At 44.0% G+C, this 12,943-nt stretch overlaps 1 protein-coding gene across 2 annotated transcripts; it reads right to left on the bottom strand.

Annotated features, from left to right (window-relative positions):
* Positions 1-197: 197 nt before the first annotated feature.
* ARPC1B (actin related protein 2/3 complex subunit 1B) lies at positions 198-12,128 on the bottom strand. 2 transcript variants are annotated; one of them, XM_088148023.1, is made up of 10 exons: positions 11,985-12,128; positions 8,427-8,501; positions 6,696-6,800; positions 6,142-6,364; positions 5,841-5,948; positions 4,639-4,845; positions 4,070-4,145; positions 2,920-3,116; positions 1,855-1,945; positions 198-436 (listed from the first exon to the last, which is right to left on the bottom strand). In XM_088148023.1, the coding sequence occupies exons 2-10, from the start codon at positions 8,488-8,490 to the stop codon at positions 398-400; spliced, it is 1,110 nt and encodes a 369-aa protein (XP_088004149.1). In that variant the 5' UTR covers positions 8,491-8,501; positions 11,985-12,128; the 3' UTR covers positions 198-397. The 2 variants fall into 2 exon arrangements, with proteins under 2 accessions (XP_088004149.1, XP_088004150.1); XM_088148024.1 differs by lacking the exons at positions 8,427-8,501; positions 11,985-12,128 and adding an exon at positions 8,272-8,393.
* Between the last annotated feature and the right edge of the window lie 815 nt (positions 12,129-12,943).

The raw sequence follows: 12,943 nt of genomic DNA, 5'->3' as shown, positions 1-12,943 counted from the left end.
TTCCTTAGATAGAAACCTGATCTGCCCTCCAGCCGCACAGACTTCAGTTCCCAGGATCCTGCCAAGCTGGCTGCGGAATTCCAAAATTTGAAATCATGCCAATAAGGTCCGAAAGCAAGGCAGTAAATTCTGAGAAAGGCTGACTTGACTGCAGGGAAGAAAAGAACCCTGACCAATGACCAACCCAGAACCGAGAGTTTGTTTTTAATTGCATGTACTTTATTTTTTCACCCTCTGGGTTTCTGCCCAAAAGGCCTCAAGAAAGTCTGGAGCTTGTAGCATGTGGGATTGTCTTTTCAAGGTTCTTGACAGCAGGAACGGATTAAGCTTTGTTCGATTTCCTTGGAAGGCAGGAATCTCTGTGCTCGCTGGATTTTATGCAGGGAGAAACGTCTGCTTATTTGATGTGGAGGCCCTTCATTGCAGCCTCCAGGGTCTGAAACACAAAAGAAAGAGACTTCTACTTGGGCAGCAGACATCAGTTTACTTAGAAATGGATCCACTGGGATCAAAGGTGACTTTACCCTGAATTCACAACACTATCAATCTGTAATACCTGTTTCCCCCCCACTTTCCCCTCTTCTTTGGCTCAAGTTGGGACTTAAAACGTGGAATGAAAATTTTTCCATCTTCCATTTGCCTGTGATAATCTCAACACCCTTTCCGGCCTCAATTTTCTACCAGATTTCCACTGAATGCTGTTTTTTTTTTGTGGGGGGTTGTTTTGTAGTCTGAAAGGGGTTTCTCTGGCCTGGTGAAAATTGGAGGCAGCTGCTTCCCCCTGAAATAAATACTAAAGTGAACCATTCAGCGTCTAAATCCCATTTCTTCTCATTGTGCAGCAGAAGCCTACCTAGATAATATCAGAAGTCCTGCAGCCTTCAGCAGGGCTTCCTCTCAAATAAGGCTGTCCCTAAGTTACAGTCCTGAAAGCCACTGGATTTAGGGGATTCCCCTCCGCATCCCAAAGATAGAGGATCTGCTTCAACCGATTGTTAGATTCCACCCAAAGTAGAAAAAAAAATTGGCAAGCTGATCCTTAAACAGCTCGCGTCCTGCGGACAAAGCCAAAAACTCTTGAAGTGGTGGAGGGGTTCAAATGAAGGAAATAAGGAATAAAATGAGGAAATGAAGGGGTTCAGATTTCCATGAAAGCCTTGTTCTGAAGATAATGCTCACTGAACATGACTGTTGGATTTCCACTGCAATTTAGGCTCGTGACTTCTTCCTTCCACCACACTCGCACTCCCCACCATAATGCACAACTTCTGGCACTTGCGTTTCTCTGCACCTGTCCTTTAGAGGAACGGGGCTTCTCAGCAGGGGTGAGAGAGGACAAGGATTGTCATCCTACTGAGTAGGCTCAAAGTCTTCTGCTCCTCTGACCCCCACGCTGGGAGCTTGGGTCACCTGCTACCATAGGAGGCCAGCTGTGGGGCCTGTTGCAACTTCAGGAAGCAGCTTGTCCTGTTTGCAGAATGACAGCCAAGGTTGGGAGAGCCCACCCAAGCATCTCTGCCAGAAGATGCATCACCACCTCTAACTCTCCCAGGATGCTGGGAGTTCATCCTACCTTTGAGATTATCTAGACAGGTGGCCATACCTCTAAGTCAAACCTTGCATTGCAGTGAACCACTGTTTTTATTTAGGGGGACCTATTACTGGAAATACAGGAGATGCTAGAGCTCGATGCTCTGTTTTTGCAGTGGGCCAACTTCATATTTAAGCATTCAAATCATCCTAAATGGGACTGATTTGTAGACACAGACCGAATCCCAACCCCTTAAAAGAAAGTTTCCTTGCCCTCTGACAATTCCCCGTGGATTGCAAGGGGGTTTGGCCCTCATGGCTTACCTTGACATCCCATAGGCTCATGCCACCATCCATTCCGGTGGTGCAGAACTTGGAGCAATTGCCCTTTCCACCAGCAACCACAGAGATTTGGCTAGAAGAGAAGAGAATCCCTGGGCTGAGACTTTTCATCTGAAGCAGAAAACACTTGCACTACAAACCAGTTAGAGGTGGCCAAAATCATCCATGGCTGATGGTTCCAGGAACAGGGGGAGTTGTCTTACATTGAATCCAGCCCCTAATCACACATTGCCAACTGCAATCTTTTCCCCAAAATCCCAGCCAGGGATGCTGGGAATTGTAACTGAAGGACTGGGAGGGCTCAAAGCAGCTTTCTGGGAATAAAAGCAAACGTTTCTCAAAGGGTTCTACCTGGAGATGTCAGACACTGACCATGGACATTTTGTATACCAAGCAAATGTTCTACCACCAAGCTGAGCCACCATCACAGGGTAGAATGCATGATTTTTATTTTACAATTTTTAGATGGTGAAACTGCAAATTTGTGGTCCAGTCTAGGTCATAGAAACCCCCTTCTTCCAAGTTAATTCTGGTTGGGCTTTCAAGTTTTTAATAGACTCATAGTTTCCTGATTCCTAAAGGCATAAAAAAAGTCTGCCAATTCCTCCAACAGAAGTTTTCAAAATTTGCCAAGCTGACCCAGGATGCTGATTTTGACTATGGCTCAGGACATTGTAAGGAAGATGGAGCCAGGTTTCAGAGGCAAGGAAATGAACTTTTAAAGAAAACCTTGACCAAGCAGTTTTCTTAGTTTGAATGAAGGTGGCTTTGCAACCCAGCAGCTCATGCTTTGAAAGGCATGTCTATATCTTATAACAAGTCTATAATGCCGGGAAAGGTAGAAGAAAGGAGGAAGAGAAAATAAAGAGCAGCAAAGTGGACAGACTCAATTACAGCAGTGGTGGGAGGACCATTGGAAGATCTGAAGGCCCAGGCTGGGGACAGATCATCTTGGAGAAAATCTATCCATGTGGTTGCTAAGAATTTACACCAACTTGATCAATTGATCAATATCTTATAAAGGAATGAGATGCTATGCACACTTGCCTGATACTATTTTTGTGGATTGTATCCAAAGAAGCATTGTTGGTTTCAGAGCTGGCTTTTTTGTCCAGGTTCTGGAAGCGCTCACGAGCTGTGAGTCCCCGCTGGGAACTTTGTTTGGGGATGTCCAGTTTCCCTCCAAAGCTCAACGCTCCCTGCTGTTCGTCGTACATGAACAGCATTGGGTAACAGTCATGCCCCTGGAGAAAGAGAAGTCAAGGCCATGTCTCAAAAGACAATTGCAAGGAAGTTCACTCATACAATTATTATGAGTTGTGGTTGGGGTAGGGCTACCCCAAATTAGTGTCCTCCAGATGTGGCTGTACTACAACTCCCAAATGTGTCATTCCTGGGGATAAAGGATGTGTCGTTCAGTACAGCTGAGAAAGGATTACATTGTGCTTCAAATATTTTTATTTATTTTATTTATATATGCCACTCAGGAGGCTAGATGAAAGCAGTCTGGTTGCTCCTCAGCAGAAACAGAAGGGGACCTACTCTACTTTTCACAGATTCATCCACATGTGGTATGGTGCCATCTACTGGCTAAACCTTAAAATGACATTATCCACCCAGCACAGATGATTGCTTGCCCATTTCCCCAAATGAGGAATGTGCCACCAAAAGACAGAACAAGCAAGCAAAGAGCTGCTTATAACTTCTTGCTATAATTTCAATGAAGGCACAGTAATTCTCATTATACTGTGGCACGGATGTCCACAAGGTAGGATCGAAAAAGTCAAAGGGCAGCCACAACAGTGTGATGAAGGCTCTGCCTGTTTTTTATGTGCGTCCAAAAAAAAAAAAAAAAACCTGGCAGAGCTTCAATCACACCATTGTGCCTACTATCTTGACTTTTTTGATCCTACTGTGTTTACAACTGGGAAAAAGTGACTTGATTTGTTGCTCAGTCTGCCAGCCAGGTGGCCAAAAGTGGAGGGCAGCTTCACATCCCTTGTTCCTTTCTTTTCTAATTTCCAGCCAGGCAGTCCTTCCAACAGAGGATGGTCCCTTTTATCGGCGAGCCTGTCCTTGCAAATAATTTTTTTGATGCAAATTCATCTACGGTTCAGTTAAACTGCCATACTATTCCTCTACATGGGAATCTTTCATGGGAAAATAAACCTAGCGAGAGAGAAAATGCATGACTTACTGCAGCTACAAGACTCTTCTCCGTGATGAAGGTCACAGCCAGGAGGGGTAGAGTCTCCGTAGAAAGGCAGGCTACACTGAGGGGAGAAGCGAATCTTCAGCCAGATCTTTGGTCTTTGTTTCAAGCATGAATGTGAAAACTCCAGTCATGGATTGACTGATTTCATTCAAATCATCAGTGACCATGCATCAGTGGTCTAAACCAGGGTTTCTCAACCTTGGCAGCTTTAAGATGTGTGGACTTCAACTCCCAGAATTCCCCAGCCAGCCATGCTCTGAGGAACTCTACATGACCCATGTGATTTTTTTGGTCTACCCATGTCAGATAAACATTAATTATTTAATTATTTTAAGATTAAAATAATTTTGTCTGGATGTGTTTCCCCCTCCCTCCATCTTCATCTTCTCCATCTCAAATTACATTTCTGCCCCAGACTCAGATTTCTTTTATCTGACCGTTGTCTTGGTTGCAGCTCTTCCTCCTGTTCCTCAAGGTTATTCCTTCTTCCCGTTACAACCCATCAACTTGCCCCCAGCTTTCTCCCCCCTCTCTCAAACCATCCCACTTACGCCATTTTTTTGTTGGCATCAGCCAGGCAGATGGTGCTGTCATGGCCCACCCATGCCAAACGGTTCCCGCTCTCGGAAAAGCAGATGCTGTGGACCCAGCTGCAACTACTCTTCGACTCAAACATGAGCTCCCCAAACGACATCTTGGATCCCCAGGGGGTAGGGGCTGGCCGCTCTTCAACCTCCTTAATGTAGGCAGAGAAAATCCTGAAGGGAAAAGAGAAAAACAAAGCAGATGACTCTGTAACACTCAACAGGGAAGGAACTATTTCAGCTAGATCCATAATCCTATCAACCAGTATGCAATGGGTGGACGATAAGGCTCCATTGCATGTTTATATCGCACCCTTCATAATCATATGGGACAGATTGTCCTGGAGGAAATCTATCTGGGTGGTCTCCAAGAGTCACCATCAACTTGATGGCGCATAATCAGACACAATCATATAACAGATTGCTGTCTAAAAGCACCACCTCCCTGTTCTAGGATTCCATCCAGCTGGGGATACTGTGACATTGAATTCCAGCACTAGGCAGAGGATTAAATGAGATAATCTCCCATGTCCTTCCATCCCTTATATTCAACGCTATTACCCATCTTTCCCAAATAAATGAACTATTCTACAGTTAATTCAGTTTACATCTATTTGTAGTTACATATACTTCCCTTCATTTTCTTCCTATGGTTCATTGTAACATTTTTTTCAGTTCGGCTTCTCTCATTTCCATGATCCTGCTATTAACTTTGCTAGTTTCTAGCTCAGTGTTTCTCAACCTCGGCCACTTGAAGACGTGTGGACTTAACTCCCAGAATTCCCCAGGCTGGCTGGGGAATTCTGGGAGTTGGAGTCCACACGTCTTCAAGTGGCTGAGGTTGAGAAACACTGTCCTAGCTTGACAGGCTGAAATCATATCTAACTTGCCACATAATCCTAGCTGAGTTTCTAGGACTGTTTTTAACAGGAAATCAATAAAATGGAGAAGAGCCATTTCTAACAGTTAAACCTCAACTGAAATTAAAACGTTTCCAGTTACAATACGAGCTAATAATAGTTCTGTAATCTGGTAAAGGCCCATACATCAACATTCATGCCAACGTTCAGCTGAAATCAGTTTCTGTGGAACTTTTCACCCCTACGGTTCTCATCCTGGGAAACGGTTCAAAAGCTAAATTGGAAAATGAATAAAACCAGAAGGTTCACCTGCATTTGAAATCACAGGATCCAGCTGCCAGGAGGACGTTGTTTGGGTGCCAGTCCAGACTAAGTATTGTTGATCGAATTGGTTTCTTGATATGCTTACAGACCCACCTAGGGTACGTTAGAGAGAAATGTTAGTCTCATTTTAAGGAATCCAAACACTATTAGAGAGTTCTAAAGAAAAACTCAGAATGTATTAATCTAGGTTCATGACCTATTTGTGATTCTCTGTTTCTCCCACAAGCATTGAAAGGATAAGACCCCCACCAAAAAACCCCACCCACTTGCATTTGCCAAGACACACCAATCGTTCTCTTGCTCAAAGTAGCAGATGGAGATCCGCCTGGAACCGCTGCCCACAGCAAACTTGTTCTCTTTCGGGGACCACTTGACACAACAGGCAGCACGATTGATCCGGAGGATGACCAGGGTTGGCTTCCAAACGTCGTTCTTCAGGGTCCAGACGTAGGCGTTGCGGTCTGTCCCGCAGCTCACAATCCGGTTGCTGTCCGGGGCCCAGTCGATGCCTGTAAAGGAGATCACTTTAAGCCAGGTTTGGTGGTGGTTCTTCAAAATGTTGTCCTACTTGCTTCAGAGTCTGATTGTTTGTGTTGTGGTTGCCTATTTCACAGCCATTAATGAGTGGTGGGACAAGGGGTTCCAAAAACTTGTTCTCTGATTTAAATAGCCTATTGACATCTCACCTTTTCTCTAACTCAGACTTCCCTTGCCTGGCATCCTGCAGGTGTGCTGGACTACAACTCCCAGAATGCCTAGCTGGGCAAGTGCCCAGTGCTAGAAGGAACATCCTTCTTTCCATCAGCTCCTTCCAGCTAGTGGGGACTTGGTTGTCCTCACCTGTCACTTGCCCGTTGTGTTCCTTCAGCTCATGGATTTTGTCCCACTTGGCACCATTTTTCTTGTAGATATGAACTTCGTGATTATTGGGGGAGATGGCAAGTTCTGCGGGGAAGAAGACAAAAAACCAGCTTGATGAATACATCAACACAAAGGCATCTTGGCCCATCATATCAAACCACAGTTGTAGACAGCAAGGATCTCTTCTGTCTTAACATCACTTTTTTGTGTTTTTCCTTTTTCTCCAACAACACAAAAAAGAAACATACCAAAAAAAAAAAACCACAACCCACACACACATTTGCAGATAAATGGCTCTTTATTATCGGATGGCTGGAGCGTCCCTGATTCAGCCGCGCAGAAGAGAAAGCAGTCTTGTTCTTCTTCTCCAGGGAGCAGGAGTCGAATGAATGGGTTGGAAATTCCAAGGGAGAAGGAGGTGGGTTCATTATGGGAGAGTCTTTCTAATCATTGGCGAGCAGAGAATGCCTCTCCCTCTCTGTGCCCCTTGTGAGGGATTTTATACTTGCAGATCCTACATGGAGTGGGTGGACTAGATGACCAGATGCAAAGGTCTTCCCAGCCCCTCACCAGACATGTTCAGTATTAACTCTAACCCATTGCTACAAACACCATGATTTTTAGCAGCAATCAGGTGATTTTTTTTTCCAAGCATAGAATCAGGCAGCATGAAAGCTCCAATGTTCCTCCAAAGTTCACTCAACTCTGCCATCTCCAAATCAAATGTCTCCTTCCAAAGGTTGAGAAAACCATTTTTAATTACCATTCTCAAGAACAATGGGGCAACCAGAGCAGATTTTTCCAATCCCCACAGCTGGAGAGCAGGAAATGATTGCTAAGGTGGCTGGTTGATTCACAAAGTGTGCCCTTCTCTTGCACACCTTTATGCATCAATTCATGCCAAGGTAGTCATCTTCCGTTCTTTCACACTGCCTCTGTGCCAGCAGTGCCCTAAGGTTGGCTCTTCCCAGCTATGAAAAGAATAACCCTGGATCTCATTTCTCCCTATAACCTTTATTCAACCTCTACTGTTTCCCCCTCACTCATCATCTTTGTTCTGGATGATTATCTGCTTTTGGGGAGATAACAAGGATGGGGGGAAATTTGGCTACCTATGAGGAGAAATCTGTCCCTGATCTGAAAAGCTGAAGATTATTTATGTATTCGATTTATAGCTTGACCTTTCATTCAGGAGCTCAAGGCAACATATGTAAGAACATTCTGTCTTCCTAATGTTCCTCACCATAACAGCTCTCTGAGGCATGTTGGGCTGAGAGGTCTAAAGTCCCCCAGGGAGCTTCTGTAGTTGAGGGGGGACTAGAAGCTGGATGTCCCCACTTCTAGTCCAGCACCATTAGCACTAGACCGTATTGGCTCTTGGGCTGAGAGGGAGGAACTGGCCCAGAATCATCTCAGGAACTTCCATGCGTACAGGAGAACTAGAGCCTGGGTCCACCACCTTCACAACAATACCATACTGGTTCTCTCTCTTATAGAGGCCTGTAAAGCTATACGTTGGGGCAGTTTATGCACTGGGTGCAAAGGCCATGTTTACCTAATGCCATTAGAAGCCATGTCAAAATCTTGACTCCATTCACCCTCAGCCCATCTTTCAGCTTTCCCCCTTAAGGTTTTTCCTGCTGCCACAATTGTTGGGTTCAGGAACTGAATCTCTGGGGGTCAGGCAGCCTTCCTAAAAGGCAGACTTACGACTTCTGTCCTTGTTCCAGGCATGGCAGGTGATGGGTTCCAGCAGGAAGCTTTGATAAGCCATGGCTTCTTAACCTGCCCAGGAAGAAAAACAGTTCAGCTTTCTCATGTCACAGAAAGCTAGCTGGGAGAAAGTAACTGGTCAGCAATTATCTAAGGTCTGGATTCAGACACTACACTAGACTAGGATGCAACAGAATCCTGGGTAATTTGTGGGAAAGCAGGCCTGGTGGGCACCTCATGTTTTTGTGAACCCAGCAATTGGATTTTGTTAATACAGACTTAAGAATTTGATGTGGTGTGTGAACCCAACTGAGTGAAGATCTGATCTTTTAGAAATAAGAACATGCCTAGAGTGTTTAAGGCAAAGTCTCCATGGAGTTGGGCTCCTGGTGATTTAATGAACATGGCTATGTGAGGTTTTAGGAGAAGTTTTTCATTACCTTCTTTGAAGTTTCCCAATATAGCTGACAGTCTAGACTTGAAATGTCCTGATAGTCTCTTATCCAAGTACTAACCAGGTCTCATCCTGCTTAGTTTTTCAGCTAGGTGAATTCTCTCAGCTGCATATTCCAGGGGCTAATTTAGAAGGCTACCTTTCATATTGTCATCCCCAATTCTTTCTCTTTTAATCCTTCTAGAGCAGTGCTTTTCAAACTTGGCAACTTTAAGATGTGTGGACTTCAACTTCCAGAAGTTCACACATCTTAAAGTGGCCAAGTTTGAAAATCACTGCTCTGCAGGATTACATGTCAAATGCATAATCTGAAGACCATCATTCTAGTTCAGTGAAACTAATGTTCATTCAGACATGACACCTATCCAAGTAGGTAAGAAGGATGGTTAGAAGTAGTGAGTAACCTCAGTGGGATGAGTAATCCACTGCCCCCAAGCCCCCCCTCTTATGTCTCTTCCCCCCACGCCCCTCCAACCACAATTGTCCCCCAACAGCTGTCCTTTATGCTACCATGTCCAGGCATGAAAAACACTGGTAAGCTTTCTAAATAGGCTTAATGAAAGAAACAAACCAGAAAGGAACAGTAAAACCAGGGAAAACCATCACTCTGCCTTCATCCCATTCTAATCAATGGTGCAAAATGTGAAGTGTAGTTCTCAAAAGATCGCCATTCTGGCTATTTCGAATTACAGCCTCCAGTGTGGTTGAAAGGCAAGGAAGTAAATAGCATAGAAAAAGCCACAGGAAAGCAGAAATATTTCTTAACCAAGAGCCATTTGGCAATACCATATAAGGCCAGAAGCAGACGGATCTCAGAGAGGAAGAGTGAAGAGACAGACGTCTTGCAGCAGCTACTGGAAACTAAGGTTGAACTTCCTCATTTAGCTCAGCCTGGTGGTTTTTATTCTGCTTTCCTACTAAAAGGAGCCAAATAGATTTACTGGTATGTTTTGCAGAACTACTAATCAGACTGTAGAAGTACCCAGCTGTATAGCTCCCCCACACAGATACAAGAGACAAAAGACACTTAGCCTGATCAATGTGGTTGGTCTCCTTCGAGATCCACCCATGATTCAGACCTTCCAAGCAGCAAAGTCATCACAGTTATTTGTGGGCAGGAAGATCTCAGAAACAGCATAGCCTCCAAATTGTGCAAAACAGACCCACTGTCCTGGCTAGGAACCTTTGGGGCGTATTCTCCTTCTGCGTTTTCAGCTTCCTTGGCTAGTTTTATTACAGCATTTCTGTAGTCTACCTCATAATTCGGATACACAACTGTGACATTTGAGACTACTGTTTGTCCTGTTTAACAGCTATCCCAATGCGAAGATCTGCCAGGGAAGATCTTTTCTTTCACCACTGGAAAGCTCATGTTAGGGACTGCTCAGTGGTGGCACCCCACTTTTGGAAAACCCCTCTCCCCAAAATCAGATTGGAGGAGAAGTTGAATTCGTCGCGCCTGGCGGTTCCCCTAAGCTTTTGAAAGCTATATGTGGCAATACAGTAACTCACTGTGATATTTGTGGGGTTAATTTCCTACTCGTGTTTTGCTTGAATCCCACTAGAGGTCTACTGATATAAGATGTGTTACAGAAGTTGCAATAAATAGATTATTGTATGCACAAAGATGGAAGGGTTTGGCAATACCTACAGTGGAGGAATGGTTGGTAGAGATGATGGGACTTGGTGAGATGGCCAAATTGACTTCTTTGATGAGAGAAAAGACAATATCTACATTTATGGCTGACTGGAAACCCCTTATGGAATTTTTGCGTAAAACAGAAACAAAAGAACTTATGATTTATGGTTTTGATGATTAGACAGGATAGATTATAGAAAGAAGAGAGTCATGTCATAACTTTAGAATAAGAAGTAAATTTATCATTGTACGTATAACTGCTGTAAAGAAGATTGGAAGCCATTTCTTTCTTTCTTTTTTCTTTTCTATTTTTCTTTTACTTTTTCCCCCTTTCTTGCACTTTTAGCTTTCTCTTTGATTTCTTTCTTTTTCTTTTTCCCTTCTTACTGTATATTACTTTGTATTAGTTTTTCATCTTCCTTTTTAAAACTTGTAATAAAATTATTTATATATATATATATATATATAAATGTTGCAATAAATAAAAATATGCATACCACAAAATGAAATTAACCCACTTACACTTGCTTACAAAAGACCCCTCCTGTTATATAAGCATTAATGCTGGCTTTTTTTTTTCCCAGGGGAAAAATAGAAACGTTTGCAAAAAGCTGGCCACATTTTACAGCCAAATAACCATTTTTCCCTCCAGCATTTGCGGGTGACTGAACACAGACCCAGATTATTTTTGCTCAAGTTTAAGGCTCAGGAATCCAGAAAGTCACTTGATCTGAAATGATGCCCTTAGCCAATTACAAATCATAATATGTATGCAGGCTAAAGGGGGATTCGGTTCTTTCATTACTTCAGAATAGCAAAAAACAAAGCGATCTTGCAGAACCTTGTAGGGAAAAAACCCTCTGAAAATAACAGTCTACTTCCTCAGATGAAAAATATCGTTTTGCCCTGGAGGATGTGGGATTTCACCCACGAAAGCATCTTCCACCAAGGTAGCCCAAAGCTCTGTTGAGCACTGGATCCCAAACCTTTTGCCCCTCCCGAACGAACGCTGAGGCCCCACCAAACCCCCCTTTTAAAAAGACAAAAGACTTGCTCGAGATCTAACAATGCTTCAAAGGAGAAATGTAGTTTGATCTGCGGGCTACTATTCAGAGGAGCCTCGACATCTTTGCCTTGTGAAGATCCACCTAGATGGAAAACTCACACGGCAGTCAATCACTGCTGGTTAGAAACACCCCTGGAGAGAACGACAAAGTTCCTGAAAGTGTTGCCAGAAGGAATGGAAAGGAAATAACATCAGAGTGAAAAGGAGGAGGCAGAGGGTGGGTGGGTGGGTGGGGCAAAACCTTGCCAAACAAGTTTTTCAGTCCCAGTTTTGGACCTTTGCCATCATTTCGGAGAGAAATGCCTTTGCGAGAAAGCGAGCGAGAGACCTTCAGGGAGAAGAAGGCAAGTGAAAGAGAGTCTGTTGGGTTTTCTTAGGAGCATCTCAGGGACTTACCTTGGATGGGGGAGATGAAGATGTCAAGAGAGGGTTGTTTCAGTTGGTGGAGGGGGGGAGAAGAAGAAGATAGAAGAAGAGGCCCAGCGAGTTCACGGACTCTGTGCAGTCGACGTGAACAGCCGCTGAGCCAGCTCCAGAGGAAATGAAGACGTCGGAGTCAAGGACTGCCTTTAGGACTTCCCTTTCGGAAAGAAACGTAACCACTTCCTTGAGTGGGTGTTGGAAAACTCTCTCTGCATGTGATGCCTTCTGAGTAGTGAAGAGGGAGCAAACTTGCAGGCTTCGGTGGGGCAGGAAGCTGTGGGCTCAGCAAGGTAGGGCTGCAAAAATCTTCTTAAAAATGAAACGCTGGGGTGGCTTTGGCCAGAAGCCCAAGGCGCTTTGGGCAACGGAGTGGGGCGGGTGGGAAAGGAATGCACATCCTGCGAAGTGTTCTCACTCATGTCTGGCGTTCGAACATGGTAAAGCCGGGCTTAAACCGAAATCAAATGACAAAGCCCAGACTGAAGCAATAGCTGCACTGCAGAAAGGTGTGTGTGTGTCTGTGTGTACACACACACGATAGATAGATAGATAGATAGATAGATAGATAGATAGATAGATAGATAGATAGATAGATAGATAGATAGATAGGATAGATAGATAGATAGCCCCTTGAGCAATGCCCCGTGAGGAGTTATTTTGGAAAAAGCTATCATCTATCTATCTATCTATCTATCTATCTATCTATCTATCTATCTATCTATCTATCTATCTATCTATCTTCTTGCTTTTTCCAAAATAACTCCTCACGGGGCATTGCTCAAGGGGCAACTGACGTGATGAATTGGCCCGTTAAATCTCTGGAAAGGGGAACGGAAGCTGAATCTTCACGTTATGATTAATTCCATATGCAGCTATTTATACATTTTGGTTTGAAGCAAGATGGGTGATGGTTAATCTCCCAGTCTGTCTCC

The sequence above is a fragment of the Python bivittatus genome, unplaced genomic scaffold, assembly GCF_059951505.1.
Source record: "Python bivittatus isolate LINGU-HERP-01145 unplaced genomic scaffold, Pbiv_v1 ctg000560_np1212, whole genome shotgun sequence".
Classification (NCBI taxonomy): Eukaryota; Metazoa; Chordata; class Lepidosauria; order Squamata; family Pythonidae; genus Python; species Python bivittatus.
Note: the sequence above shows the minus strand (reverse complement) of the source record. Positions and strands in the feature narration are given on the sequence as shown.

Bases quoted from the DNA above. Each gene is read 5' to 3' on its own strand.
- ARPC1B (XM_088148023.1), bottom strand. From the start codon at position 8,490: ATGGCTTATCAAAGCTTCCTGCTGGAACCCATCACCTGCCATGCCTGG. The intron at 4,146-4,638 runs GTAAGTGGGATG...TTCTCCCCTCAG, and splicing joins GATGCCAACAAAAAAATGGC to TGTAGCCTGCCTTTCTACGG. The intron at 3,117-4,069 runs GTAAGTCATGCA...CTCTTTCTCCAG, and splicing joins AGAAGAGTCTTGTAGCTGCA to GGGCATGACTGTTACCCAAT.